General features: G+C 36.5%; 1 protein-coding gene across 7 annotated transcripts in view; it reads left to right on the top strand.

Moving 5' to 3' along the window:
* Ercc6l2 (ERCC excision repair 6 like 2) overlaps positions 1–12820 on the top strand; it is a 155967-nt gene that overhangs the window by 15636 nt on the left and 127511 nt on the right. For all 7 annotated transcript variants that reach the window (XR_015640861.1, XR_015640860.1, XM_087590922.1 and 4 more), the window contains 4 exons: positions 1691–1884; positions 8321–8482; positions 8876–9083; positions 11796–11936. Coding sequence is in view for 5 of the 7 variants with exons in the window: in XM_087590922.1 (XP_087447048.1) it covers positions 1691–1884; positions 8321–8482; positions 8876–9083; positions 11796–11936 (705 nt within the window). In the remaining 2 variants the exon portion in view is untranslated. The remainder of the gene's footprint in view (positions 1–1690; positions 1885–8320; positions 8483–8875; positions 9084–11795; positions 11937–12820) is intronic.

Genomic DNA, 12820 nt, shown 5'->3' with positions numbered 1-12820 from the left:
GAGAGGCATCACAATTGGATATAGCATTTCGAGCCTTGACTTTGTATTTGAAGGTAGGAGAAAAATGAAATTATAAGGTAAACTATAATAGCAAAAGCTATTTGAAGTGAAGCAAGATGGGAAGAAGGTGCTCCTGTTCTTGATGGATGGGGGTAAGGAGTTAGCTACAGCTAGACTTTGTTTTCTTCTTTCTCTTTATAAACATGGCATATTATTGTTTCTTATAGGTCATAAGTGGCCTGATGAAACATTATACAAAACTTTTTATTTTATAGTATGCTTTATTGCTTCATCTCTTGGGAGTGGGCAAGTATAAACCTTTAGAAAAATGTACTAATAATTCTCGTATATGTAATGACCTAGGAGTATTGGTCACAAAGAAAAATAAAAACATAAGAAGTTTTAAGTAGTTGGTGAGAGAGATATTCAGGGTTAAAAAATAAAAGTAGAGCATCCGAGCACCACTGTGAAAACTAGATTGCTCTAGTTGAAAGCTAAATTAATCAGCTTTCTGTTACTTTAATAAATTACTTGAGATAAGTTACTTTAAAAAAGTTTATTTTGGCTTTTAGTTTTAGAGGTTTTGGTTCATGATCTATTGTCTTCTTGGCTTTACAGCCTGTGGTGAGGCAGTGCATCATGATAGGAATATATGGCAGAGGAAGCTGCTCACTTCATGGAGGACAAAGTGAAAAAGATAGGAGAAATGTTCTCCTAGGTCATTGAACTGTGTCCCAATAGTTCAATTTCCCTTCACAGGGCACTGTCTTTTAAAGTCCCACCATCTCCCCAGAAACCAAGTCTTTACCACACATGCCTTTGGGGACCATTTCATATTTAGACTGTAGCTTATTTCCAAATGGCTAGAAGTTCAATAGAGAACAGGGGGTAGAGGTAATAAGTGTGGATAAGTCTTGAGAACAGAGCTCTGAAGGGAGAGCCTGGTAGCCAAAGATGTGCAGTGGAGAAAACATGCTCTATCTTGTTTCAGTTTGATTTCTGTTTTGTTTTGGAAATTATGCCAGTTGATAAAAGTAGTCCTTTATAAAAATAAAGCTGGCATGTGGGGAAGGCTAGGGCCAGTTTACCATGTTGATTCTAGATTGATAGAAAGACAGATGGGAACCACTGAGTAAAATCAAACCTTGCTGTCTTTGAAGAACATAAACAGTTAATCTTGTAGTCACAGGTGGGAAGGCAGGGTTTGTGGAAATAAACAGGTAAAGTGACTAACAGAAACCTAGGTGGAGGCTCTCTACTTGCTCTAGTTTTCCACTTTTTCATGCCTTCGACTGAGAGAGTCTGAGAAAAAGGGAGTACGGAAGATAAGAAAGCAGCCCCAGAAGACTGTTCAGCGAAGGGTGCTGCCCATTTGCTTTGTATAACTCTATTGTTGGGATCCTAATGCTACTGTTCTCCTCTCAGAGAGTTACTTTTCTCTTCAGTGCCTTTAAAAATAGAAATGAAACATAGCTGTTCCTGTCTGTGGGTTATCTTCTTTGTTCTAACAAAAAACTAATTACGCAAAGATAATTTTTGAGGATCTTTTTTTTGTCCACATTCAGCAAACCAATCATTTGTATTAATTACTTACTTATAGCATCAAAATCAAGGAATGAACTATTGATATTGTACCACTTTATGTTGGAGTTCTTATTAAAAACATGGATGCTTTTCTTCCTGTTTTTAGATGTTCTTAATAGTTGCTCCTCTCTCTGTCCTCTACAACTGGAAGGATGAATTGGATACCTGGGGATATTTCAGAGTTACTGTTTTACATGGTAGCAAAAAAGACAATGAGCTGACTCGTTTAAAGCAAAGGAAATGTGAAATTGCTCTGACGACCTATGAAACACTGCGCTTGTGTCTGGAGGAGCTTAACAGGTAAACTCATGAGAGTAGTGCTATCAGTGCTGCCAACATCAGTTATGTGCATCTTCATATCTCAGCTCAAAATTCAAGCTCCTTTAAGCCTGATTTTCATGTCAGGATTATAAGCCATAGTATGTGATAGCTGACTCCATCTGGATGGCTTCCTACCACTTCATATCATTTCTCTTAAACTCAGAACAGGACTTCTTTCTAAACAGTAAACTTTAGAGAGTAGAGACGTGTCTCAAGTCCATGTATGACACTTTGCATAGATGATACCTACAACAGTATTGAAAGCCGCCTAGAACACTTGGATCTGCACCTTAGATCACTAGCACACCCCTTATGTATCTCCATCAGGTTATGGAGGGAAAAGCCACTATTGACATGTTAAGACACGTCGATGGAAGAAAACCAAATTAAGAGATTTGTTCTGACCTACTTTGTACCCAAATTCCCAGTTCATGTGTATAGGTCCCAATGTTAGAATGTAATCATGTTCAAAGATGTGATTAAGAAAATATTGGGCTGTTGGGGTTGGGGATTTAGCTCAGTGGTAGAGTGCTGCCTAGCAAGTGCAAGGCCCTGGGTTCGGTCCCCAGCTCCGAAAAAAAAAAAAAAAGAAAAGAAAAGAAAAAAAAAAGAAAATATCGGGCTGTTTACATAGGGATATAAGTCAAAATGAGGTGTCCTTACTAGATAACAGACAAGAATCAAGAGCATGTAAGCAGGGAGGACATGTGAGTTACCTAATAAATCTTTTAAGTGCTAAAATACTATGGTTTTAACCAGTGTCAATTATAGTCAGTGAAAGAGACCTTAAAAGTGATTCTTTCAAATCAGCTAAAATGCCCTGGCATGAGATCACACAGACGTAGTCAAGAGTGAAATGTAGTGAGATGAGATGGGGTATACCTGAAACCTTACCTGCTCTGGAGCTGAGGTGAGACGATCATGAATTTAAGGCCAACATGAGCACATATAATGGGGCCTGGGCTCAAAAGTAACAAAAAAAAAGAATATACTAAAAGCACATGCTACAAAGCTATGTGGATTTGGTTAAGCCATCTCATCTGGAAAATAACTGGATGAATTGGATCTGCTCTTGCCAAAATGAGCTGTTCAAACACAGGTGGAAAGTTTCCATTAGAATTAATCTAACAAGGCTGAATCCGTGTACAGTAATCAATAGTGATTTTTACATGTAGTTAGCTTTCATTTCCATGGGTTCCACATGGCTAGAACAAATTAATGATTTCCCTCAACAACTCAGTATAGTATTTTTATATAGCATTTATATTGTGGAGGGTATTACACATTACACAGATTATTTGAAGAATACAGGAAGATATATGTAGATTATATGAAGATACTGTGTCATGTTATGTAAGAGACTTGAACTTCCACATATTTTGGTCCCTGAACCAATCTTCAGATACTAAGGAGCACATTATATAGTGCTGTGAATACTGACCTGGCATAGTTAGATTTTTCTGTAAAGGTCCAGTTAGCAAATATTTTAAGGCTATACATAGGTTCTGTGGATATTCTTTTTTATTTTTCAACTGACTAAAAATATGAAACTATTAATTTGTTGATCATGCAAAACTATTCATAATCTGGGGTTAGCCCAATAGCCACAGTTTGCTGATACCTGTTTTAAAAAATGAATACTTGAGCTCAACCCCTATCCCATGGAAGGGAGAAAACATTTGTGTTACCCCAGCTGTCCTCCTTATAGTCAGATATTCCGCAGTTCACACCATGAACACAAATCCTGGTTTCTGTCACCACAGACTGTTTCAAACTGTTTCAGAGACTTCTGTTAATGCAGTTCGGCTGAAAGTTTCCTCATTCATCTTTGCCCAGCATGTTTTTTAAGATGCATCTGAACCATTCAGTAATCAGTAATTATTTTTTAAATGTTGAATTGTATTCCTCCTTGGTTGCCTACTCATTTGAAAGTAGTTATTTGAGTTGTTTCCTAGTTCATCGATATCATAAGTAACATATCAAGAAATATATTTATGGAAGCCCTTTCTGACATATGTTTTTATTTTTGTTGGGTGGATAAATGAGAGTGGAAATTTGAGATAGAGTAAGTACAGGTTTAAATGGAAGAAACTACAAACCTGTTTTTCATAGTGATTATACCATTGTACTTTAACGGGATTCTGTAAGGGTTCTATAGCTTCACAGTCTCACCGATATCAGCATTGTGAGTCTTTTTGTTTTTACTCATTTTAATGAGATATAGGAATTCTACCTTTCTAATGCATGTGCACTGTGTATTCTACAGTTGCTATGTATAGAGTTCTCTAAGTGTCAAGAAGCCTAGGTTGATCTGTATAGTTTTGAGTATTCCCTGTCTTTGCTGATTTTCTTTGGGGTTGGGTTATAATTCTCTGAGATGAGATTTGAAATCATATAGTTATTTATATCTCCTCAGTTCTGTAACTTTAACACATTTTTTAGGTTCTGCTTTTAGGTTCACATGCATTTTCAAATTTTTATTTTTTCTCTTGGATTATTTTTAAAAGTACCTCTTGTTTTTATTTCTTATATTGTTTGTATAATACGAATATAACTGCCAACAGTTCTCTTATGCCAACTGCATATTATAGTTTTTCTTCCTTTTATTGTCACATTTTCTATATATTTTAGTGACTTTCTTTACAAGTAGAATTTAGTTGAACTGTGATTGATTTTTTTTTAATGTTCATTCTGACAATCTTTGCATTTGTGAGGTAGGAATTTAGACCATTCATATTTAATGCAGTGTGGGTAAACTTAGATTTTACTAGGTAGGCTTTGGTTATGATTTTTACCCCATGCTAAGTTTGTATTTTACTGTTTTATGGATTCTGGCAGAAGACAATAATCTTGGTTATGGAGGCATTATTAAGCAATTTGTCCAAGCTTATACAGTAAAATCAGTGGTGGACATGAGGTTATAACATTGATTACCAATCTAACTCCAGATCTCAGTGTTTAAACCAGCATGTTATCTGAAAAGATGTTATGCAATTAGATAAATATAATAAATTTTCTTATAGTCACATTTAATTAATGTTTACTTGTCCTTGTGTTCCTTTACATAAATTTCATATTTAACTTTTATGCTTCTGTGCTTATTGCATTTTAACATATGCTAATGCTAAAGACATGTGTAAGTGGTTATTTTATGTGACACAAGTTTTAAGAGTTTCAAAAATTATGTAACTGTAAACTATATCTTTATAAAAGTAGAGAAAGGAGGACATTACTTTTTTGCTGTTAGTTGTTACTAGTTCAAATGTCTGTTTTAATATACTTTAAATGTTTTATGTTTCCTCTGAGTACTATTTTATACATGTGGTGCTCTGTATATTTATAATAAACCATCCACAGAGTAGACAAATGCATGGTATACTATGGTTGAACAATATATAATTATTACTAGTATATTATATTCATATATTTTATGAAATGTTGGTAGATTTAAATATATATCTCAAAAGCCAAATAAGGCTGCATTTTTTTTTTTTTGTGCACTCCTCCTAACCTGTACCTTGAGCTCTTACAGACACTACTTAGGCAGACTGTCTGTCTTTCTGTCTGTCTCTTTCTTGCCCATCCTCCCTGCTTCTCCACTTCATTCAGTTTGGTCAGATAGTTTCTTCTAACCCAGGCCAGCCAGACTTTTCTGTGTACCCCAGGCTGGCCTTAAATTCTTCTGCCAACACTTTCTGAGTGCTGGGATTGCAAAGTGTGTATCATCATGTCTGACTTTTATATCTCCATCTATAACAAATATTTATGCTATAATTTTTAAAGATTTTTGTGTATATCTGCCTTTTCTTAGGGAAAATTAAAATTTTGCCATACTTTGTCTTTTATTTCCTTATGTGAGAATAATTTTCATGTATGAATTGTAGAGTGAGAAGTGTTATTTTTGAACTTCTTGAACAAATGGCTGGGTATTGATGTGACTCCAGTTTCCTGAGTCATCCAGTATTCCCACCCTGTAGTCCTCTTAAGAACTACACATGTGCATGAGAGTGCTCCTTGGCTTGCACTTCTGCTACCTACAGAGCGTTTTCTGTTTCTCCAAGTCTTCTTGTCTATCTTCTTTACATTTCTTATTTTCTGTGTCCTTGAGAGGGTCTATCTTTTTGTACCTTTAAATTAAGGAATCTGAAGAAAAGTTGGACAAATGTGTAAGAGTATTTATATACTTAGCAATTAGAGTCCACAGATCTTTTTGTGAATATCTGTGTATGCACATGTGTGCATTCATGCATGTGTGTGTAAGCATGAATGTGTGTTCATGTATTATATGCACATGACTATACACATTGTCTAAGTACACTAGCAAATCACTTTAGTAAGTTTCACATAACATTACAGCTTGAACCCATATTTTAATTTTGTTATATATCTAAGTTAGTGCTCTTTATACCTCATTATCCCTGTCATATGGGTAGGTGACTTGGTAAAGTGCTTGCTATGAAGCATAAAGACCTGACTTTGATTCCCTAGAACCCACTGAAAATTGTGGCACACATCTGTAGGTTGAGACAGATAGAACCCTGGAGCTCCCTAGCAAGCTAATCTCACCTAATTGGCCAACTCCAGACCAGGGAGAGAGTTTGTCTCAAAAAAACAAGGTGGGCAGCATCTAAGGAGTAATACCTGAAGCTGACCTCTGTCTTTTACATGGCACATGCACACATTGTGTACCCATACAAACAGGTACGTACATACATATATACATATATTCACAAAGGAAAGTAGTAAAAAAAAAAAGATGAGGGGGAAACAAAGAGAAAGCAGTTAAAATTTTTTTAATTATCCTTAAGGTCTTATTAATAGCTAATATCTATAAAGCAGGATTCAGTAAAGGTTTGGATGGTGACTTTAGTTATTTTATACTCACCTGATATAGAGTGATCCCGTTTATCATTTGTATTTCAATAAACTGAGTCCAGCCTAAAAGCTTTGTTTTATGCAGGTTGACATTGTTGGCAAGGATGCTTTATGAATATTGCTGTGAACTTCACATTGTCACTTTGGGGAGCACCATGTTGTTTATTGTTAATGACACTAAATTTACCTGTGGGATAAGAAAGGACGTATCCATACAATATCTTCAAAATACGGTCTTTTCTTGACAGTAGCAAATCTATAAGGCAACATTTTGATTATTATGTTCATTTATGTAGATGTGTTGGGTTGTAAAATTTATCCTTACTTGAATCCATTTATCTTATTAGGTTTCAGCATATAATCTGCTTTTGTAGTTTATCATTCTCTTTACCTTATTAATGGCATTTTTCTTTATAGAAGAGTCTCATTGGTTAGAAATTAAACACACTTAAAGCAAGGTAAATGAATGTCTAATTGTATTGGAGTAAGAAGGTAAGCCAATGAGTAAGTCTACAATGATGGCAGTTTGTCCCTTTCCCCTGAACTATAGACATGCTTACTTGCAATGTGTGCGTTTTCAGTTAGTTGAAGTGATTTGCCTATCTTTTGGTTAGGATGTTGAGCTTTAGTAGCCTATAGTCTACATACAGGTGTTTTACCTGACTATAATTTGCAAATGTCTTCTCTCAGTTTATGTCTTTCATGTTCTAAATGGTGTCTTCAGAAGGGCAAAAGTTTGTAACTTTGACAGCATCCATTTTATCATTAGACTTCTGAGAAGTTTGTGTTTGAATAGAATAAGAAAATTGATGTTTTATAAATTTATTTTTAAATATTTAGATTTGTAATATATCTTAAGTTCATTTTTATATATGGTTTGTTTTTCCCCCTTTAAGTTCTAGATGTTTATCCAATATTTTGCACACAATTTAACTGTTATTCTTGATGCTTTGATATTTTAATTAGACTGGCTTCTGTTCTTTTTGACATTTATCCTGGGTTTGGCTCTTAAGCATTTCTGGCATGTTCCTGAAAAAAAAAAAACAAAAAAAAAAAAACAAAAAAAAAAAAACAAAAAAAAAAAAACAAAAAAAACCCTCCCACTGATGTACAGCAATCACTACTAACCTTCTTCATAAACAGTGTATATTACAAATTTCAAAATAAAATACTAAGGTCTTCATTCAGATTTAATGTAAAGTTTCCTTCTTTGATGTGTCTGTTTCTGGCTTGTTATTTAAAGGACAAATTTTGTCATTTAATGATGTTTAAATTTTTTTCCAGCATTATCAAACATGATCTCTAAAGTAGTATCATATACATTTTATTGGGGCTTACAAAATCATGTCTTTCCTCATTTCTCATGTTTTCTATATTTATCAGTGGTGTTCTGTGACCTAGGGTCACTTAGCCAGATGAGAACTCAGTAGGCTCATCAAAGGATGAAGGTGTTAGGGATATAATGAAAAAATGTTGTGTAAATGTCTAAGGTAAAGAAATGTTCTGGTTTTTCCTTCTATCCGTACCCTTTTCTCTTTAGTTTGGAATGGTCAGCTATTATTGTAGATGAAGCTCATAGAATCAGGAATCCAAATGCTCGAGTTACAGAAGTTATGAAGGCTGTGAAGTGTAAGGTCCGCATTGGCCTCACTGGTACTATCCTTCAGAACAACATGAAGGAGCTGTGGTGTGTCATGGACTGGTGAGTGACGTGCGTGGGTTTCCAGGATCGTGTTTAGCTGAATGCTGCCCCTGTTTTCTGATTGCTGGTTCTTTAAATCACAGCCCCTCCCCAAAAAAAGTGGTCACTTAACTGTTTACAGAAATACTCATTCCCAAGCAAGTTTCTGGGTTTGAAGTTCTGTGAAAGTCTTAGCGTGTTATTGTTGATCCCCAGAGTAAATAAGTGCTGAGTTACCAGTTCATTATCTTCAGTTATAAACAGTCATGAAGAAGGAATGCTGTTTTCCTGGGTCTTGTTTTTGTTGTTATTAAGTAAACCACTGAATATCCCTTACAAGCAATAGAATTGAATGCTTTTCTTTTTAGATAAATTAGTAACTTTGTTAAACGTTTTCTTACTGCCTTTGTGCAGGGCTGTGCCAGGACTTTTAGGTAGCAGGATTCACTTCAAGAAGCAATTTTCTGACCCAGTGGAACATGGCCAGAGACACACAGCAACAAAAAGAGAGCTTGCTACTGGCCGAAAAGCCATGCACAGACTTGCCAAAAAGATGTCTGGCTATTTCCTCAGGCGTACCAAGACTCTTATCAAGGGGCAGCTGCCTAAGAAAGAAGACCGGGTGAGAACTGTGTTTGTGTATGTTAATTCCTTCTCACTTTTTTTCCCTGAAAAGCATTGCATTTGTTTTTAGGCTTACTTCTGTAAAATAGTACATGTGTTTGCGAGCTTTCTATTGCTGTAACATACTCTGGAGATAAATCACTACAAAGAGGAAAGGTTTACCTTGGTTTCACAGGTTTCAGTCTGTGGTCCCTTGTGTTTTGGTAAATATTAAATAAAGGAAAACCATCCCACGCTATTCACCAGCACTGTCAGGCCACATGGCATTAGCAGGGTGTTCTCATCTCAGTCAGCCAGATTCGCAGATTCTCTGGCCCAGAGCTATCAAAGTGTCTTCATCTGACTCGCTAAGTTCCCAGTTTCCATCCCATACTACTGCTGGCTACCCTCTGGGCCCTGAGGTGATCTCACTGCCACGGCTAGCCCCATCAGTGACTGCCCTTCTAGTTCCCATGGCGGGTCGCTGCCACACCAGCCCCATGTAATGACTGACCGCCTATCTCATAGCTCTCTTGTTGACTCTGCTCAGTCACAATTTCCAGTAACCCAATAAAATCAAAACTAAAAGCTTGTAATTTATCAATCAGATTTATATCAGTAGATTCTTACCCCACAAAACATCCACACAATACACTTAGAACCAATTGATATTGATATAAAACCCTCACCTAGATAAGACAAACTGTCCTGTAGTAATCCATCCCTTGTAAGATATTCATAGCAAGCCACACAAATCTGGGTTGTCCTTTCCTCCATCTTGGTGGTTCTCCCTCCTCTTATCTCTCCCACCACTCAAAAACTCTGCACCCTCCTTTTTTTTTCCTTTCACAAGTCTCATCTTACCTTGTGCCTGCCTTCACCTGCATATAGACATCAACCCACATACTTTGGACCTGTAATCTATAAGAAAACATGGTGGAACAAGCTCTGACCTCACTGTGTTATGGAGAAGAAAAGAGACAGGAAGGGGCCAGGAACCCAGTGTCCCTTTCAGGGACACAATCTCAGTGGCCTCAGTTTCTTGTAAAGGCTCCACCACGTCCCAGTGGTGCCAAAAGCCATTGAGCTGGATTTTGGCTTGTGGACCTATGTGGGGTGGGCCTTTGGAATCCAAGCCATGACAGCGTGTGTCTAACACACATCTTAAGCCAGGTGTAATTGCTTGCACTTTTATTTATTTATTTATTTTTGGTTCTTTTTTTCGGAGCTGGGGACCGAACTCAGGGCCTTGCGCTTCCTAGGCAAGTGCTCTACCACTGAGCTAAATCCCCAACCCCTTGCTTGCACTTTTAATATCAACACCAAAAGGCAGAGGCAAGCAGATCTCTGAGTTCAGGCCAGCCTGGTCTTCATAGTGAGTTCCAGGCCAGCCGGCTCTACACAGTAAAACCCTTTCTTAGAAAACAAGACCAGACCAAATTCTCATTTCCTTGATGTTTAATTTTGTGATTCTTAATAGTTCCAGCAGTAGGATAAAGATTCTATAAACTATTATAAGCTAAATCTAACTCATGCTGTGGTGATGGTATCAAATGCACTTTATCTTAGGATACCTTGTAAAAATAGATTTGAAAATAAAAGCTGGTACTGATGTGAAGGTTGAGAAAATTGATAACATATGACTTTTGATATTAATCTAAAGCAAATATGTTGAAGTACTTTGTGAACCTATGCTTTTAAAAATGTTGCATGCAGAGGTGTGTGTGCACGTACATGTGTATGCAATCTGTTATGTAGGAATAATACTAACAAAATATATCAAGAGAGAATTTCACCTAAAGACTTAGAACTTGAGCTCTGGCTCTCCCAGTTAAAGGTTTCCTCAGTTGGGTAGCCCACTGAGACCAGTGTTGTTTGTCAAGTGGAACCAATGATGTCAGGCAGGCTTCACATGGTTGTTCTGAAATGCACAACACATAAGGAACACTTAGTAATTGTTAGTGTTGAACACTGACAGTATTTAGTCACTGACTGTCATCTTCTATGTTCTGCTATTCTCACATATTTTTATATTCAGGACTGAGCATCGAAGAGTAATTATATACTGTAGACATGATTTTGACACTGGTTACATACATATCTAGAAGAATGTTATTTATTTCTAGTGCTGCCTGAAGTAAGAGGAAAATTGTGTTCCTTATACTTGGTGGCATTGTTTTGTTATAATACTTTATCCTTGAATTTGGTCATACGATAGCAAATTATGTTTGCTTTTTCATACATTGATTTAATTATTTCCTCACTAATTTTAGGAATGTATAGCAAGATACTCAAACCAACAAGCTAAAGTAACATGAAGTTTTTTTTAGCATTTTTGTCAGTTTTTCAATATTTCAGTAGCATTTGTAATTTATACTAATGTTCTAAGTCTTTTGTTTTACCTTATTGTGATTTGTTTGCATGATACACAGATAGATATCTACAGAGACCCATGACATTCTGAGAGTGTCTAAGGAAGTCACATTATTTGTTTTCCATGTAATTTTTTTCTTCTAAGTGAAAAAAAGAACAAATGAAAAGGTTTATCTAAAGGTGAGGTAATAGTCTGCACAATATATAGTGGGGTCAGGAGGTGGAATAATTGTCATGCAGCCATACGCAGAGGTATTGTGGGTGATGACACTGTTGCCCTTGTCAAATCCAGTGGCTGTTATGATGATTTTTTCACCACTACAGGAATCTGAATAACTGTCTTTTCCTTTGTGTACAGATGGTATATTCTTCTTTGACAGATTTCCAGAAAGCTGTCTACCAAACAGTGTTAGAAACAGAAGATGTGGCTCTGATCCTCACATCTTCTCAGCCTTGTACCTGTGGTAGTGGCCAGAAGCGCAGAAAGTGCTGCTACAAGGTAAGCATTTTCCATTCATCTCTACTTTTACTCTGTGTCAGCAACACCACCTTACTTCTTTTCTTTAACTTTAGAAGTTATGTTATCAAGGGGCCAAGCCTGACAGCTTAGTTCTGATCCCCAGAACCCACCCAGGTTACAGGCATTAACAGGTTCTGTGATCCCACCGCTCCCTCAAAAGTTCTGGGTGCAGACGGAGAATCCTGGGTGCTTGTGATCCAGTAATGGAAGGCAGACCCTGGCTCTAAAGTTACCTTCTGGGGCTGGGGAGATGGCTCAGCAGTTAAGAGCACTGACTGCTCTTCCAGAGGTCCTGAGTTCAATTCCCAGCAACCACATGGTGGCTCACAACCATCTGTAATGGGATCTGATACCCTCTTCTGGTGTGTCTGAAGACAGCTACAGTATATGCATATTAAATAAATAAATAAATCTTTTTTTAAAAAGCTATCCTCTGGTCTAAAGATGCGTGCCATGGTACATAGATGCCTGCATCACACACATACACATATGTAAATACAACTTAGCAGAAATGCTTTACAACTTTAAATAACCATATAGATAACATATTCAAATGGCTATAAAAGGAAACTAAACTTCAAATTGGTATCTTCTTACTTCATATTAGTAAATAGTCTACTTTCATCTTAAAAATTTTTTTCTTTTCACAGATTTCTTACCACTGCTTATAAGAATTAATCACTGCTTGCTGGGAAGATGTGACTCCTAGCCACAGTGTCCATATAATAGAGATTTGGGTAGTAGAACACAATGCTCTTCTAGAGACTAAAGGTCACTTGTTTTTTTATCTGTTCTTTATATTTCTTGCTTAAAAACAAAACAAAACAAAACAAAAAAACCTCTTCTGTCCCAAATCTGTGATG

Source organism: Rattus norvegicus, chromosome 17, assembly GCF_021556685.1.
Source record: "Rattus norvegicus strain SHRSP/BbbUtx chromosome 17, alternate assembly SHRSP_T2T, whole genome shotgun sequence".
NCBI classification, from domain to species: domain Eukaryota; kingdom Metazoa; phylum Chordata; class Mammalia; order Rodentia; family Muridae; genus Rattus; species Rattus norvegicus.
The sequence above is the reverse complement of the archived record's forward strand: the minus strand, read 5'-3'. Positions and strand labels throughout refer to the sequence as shown.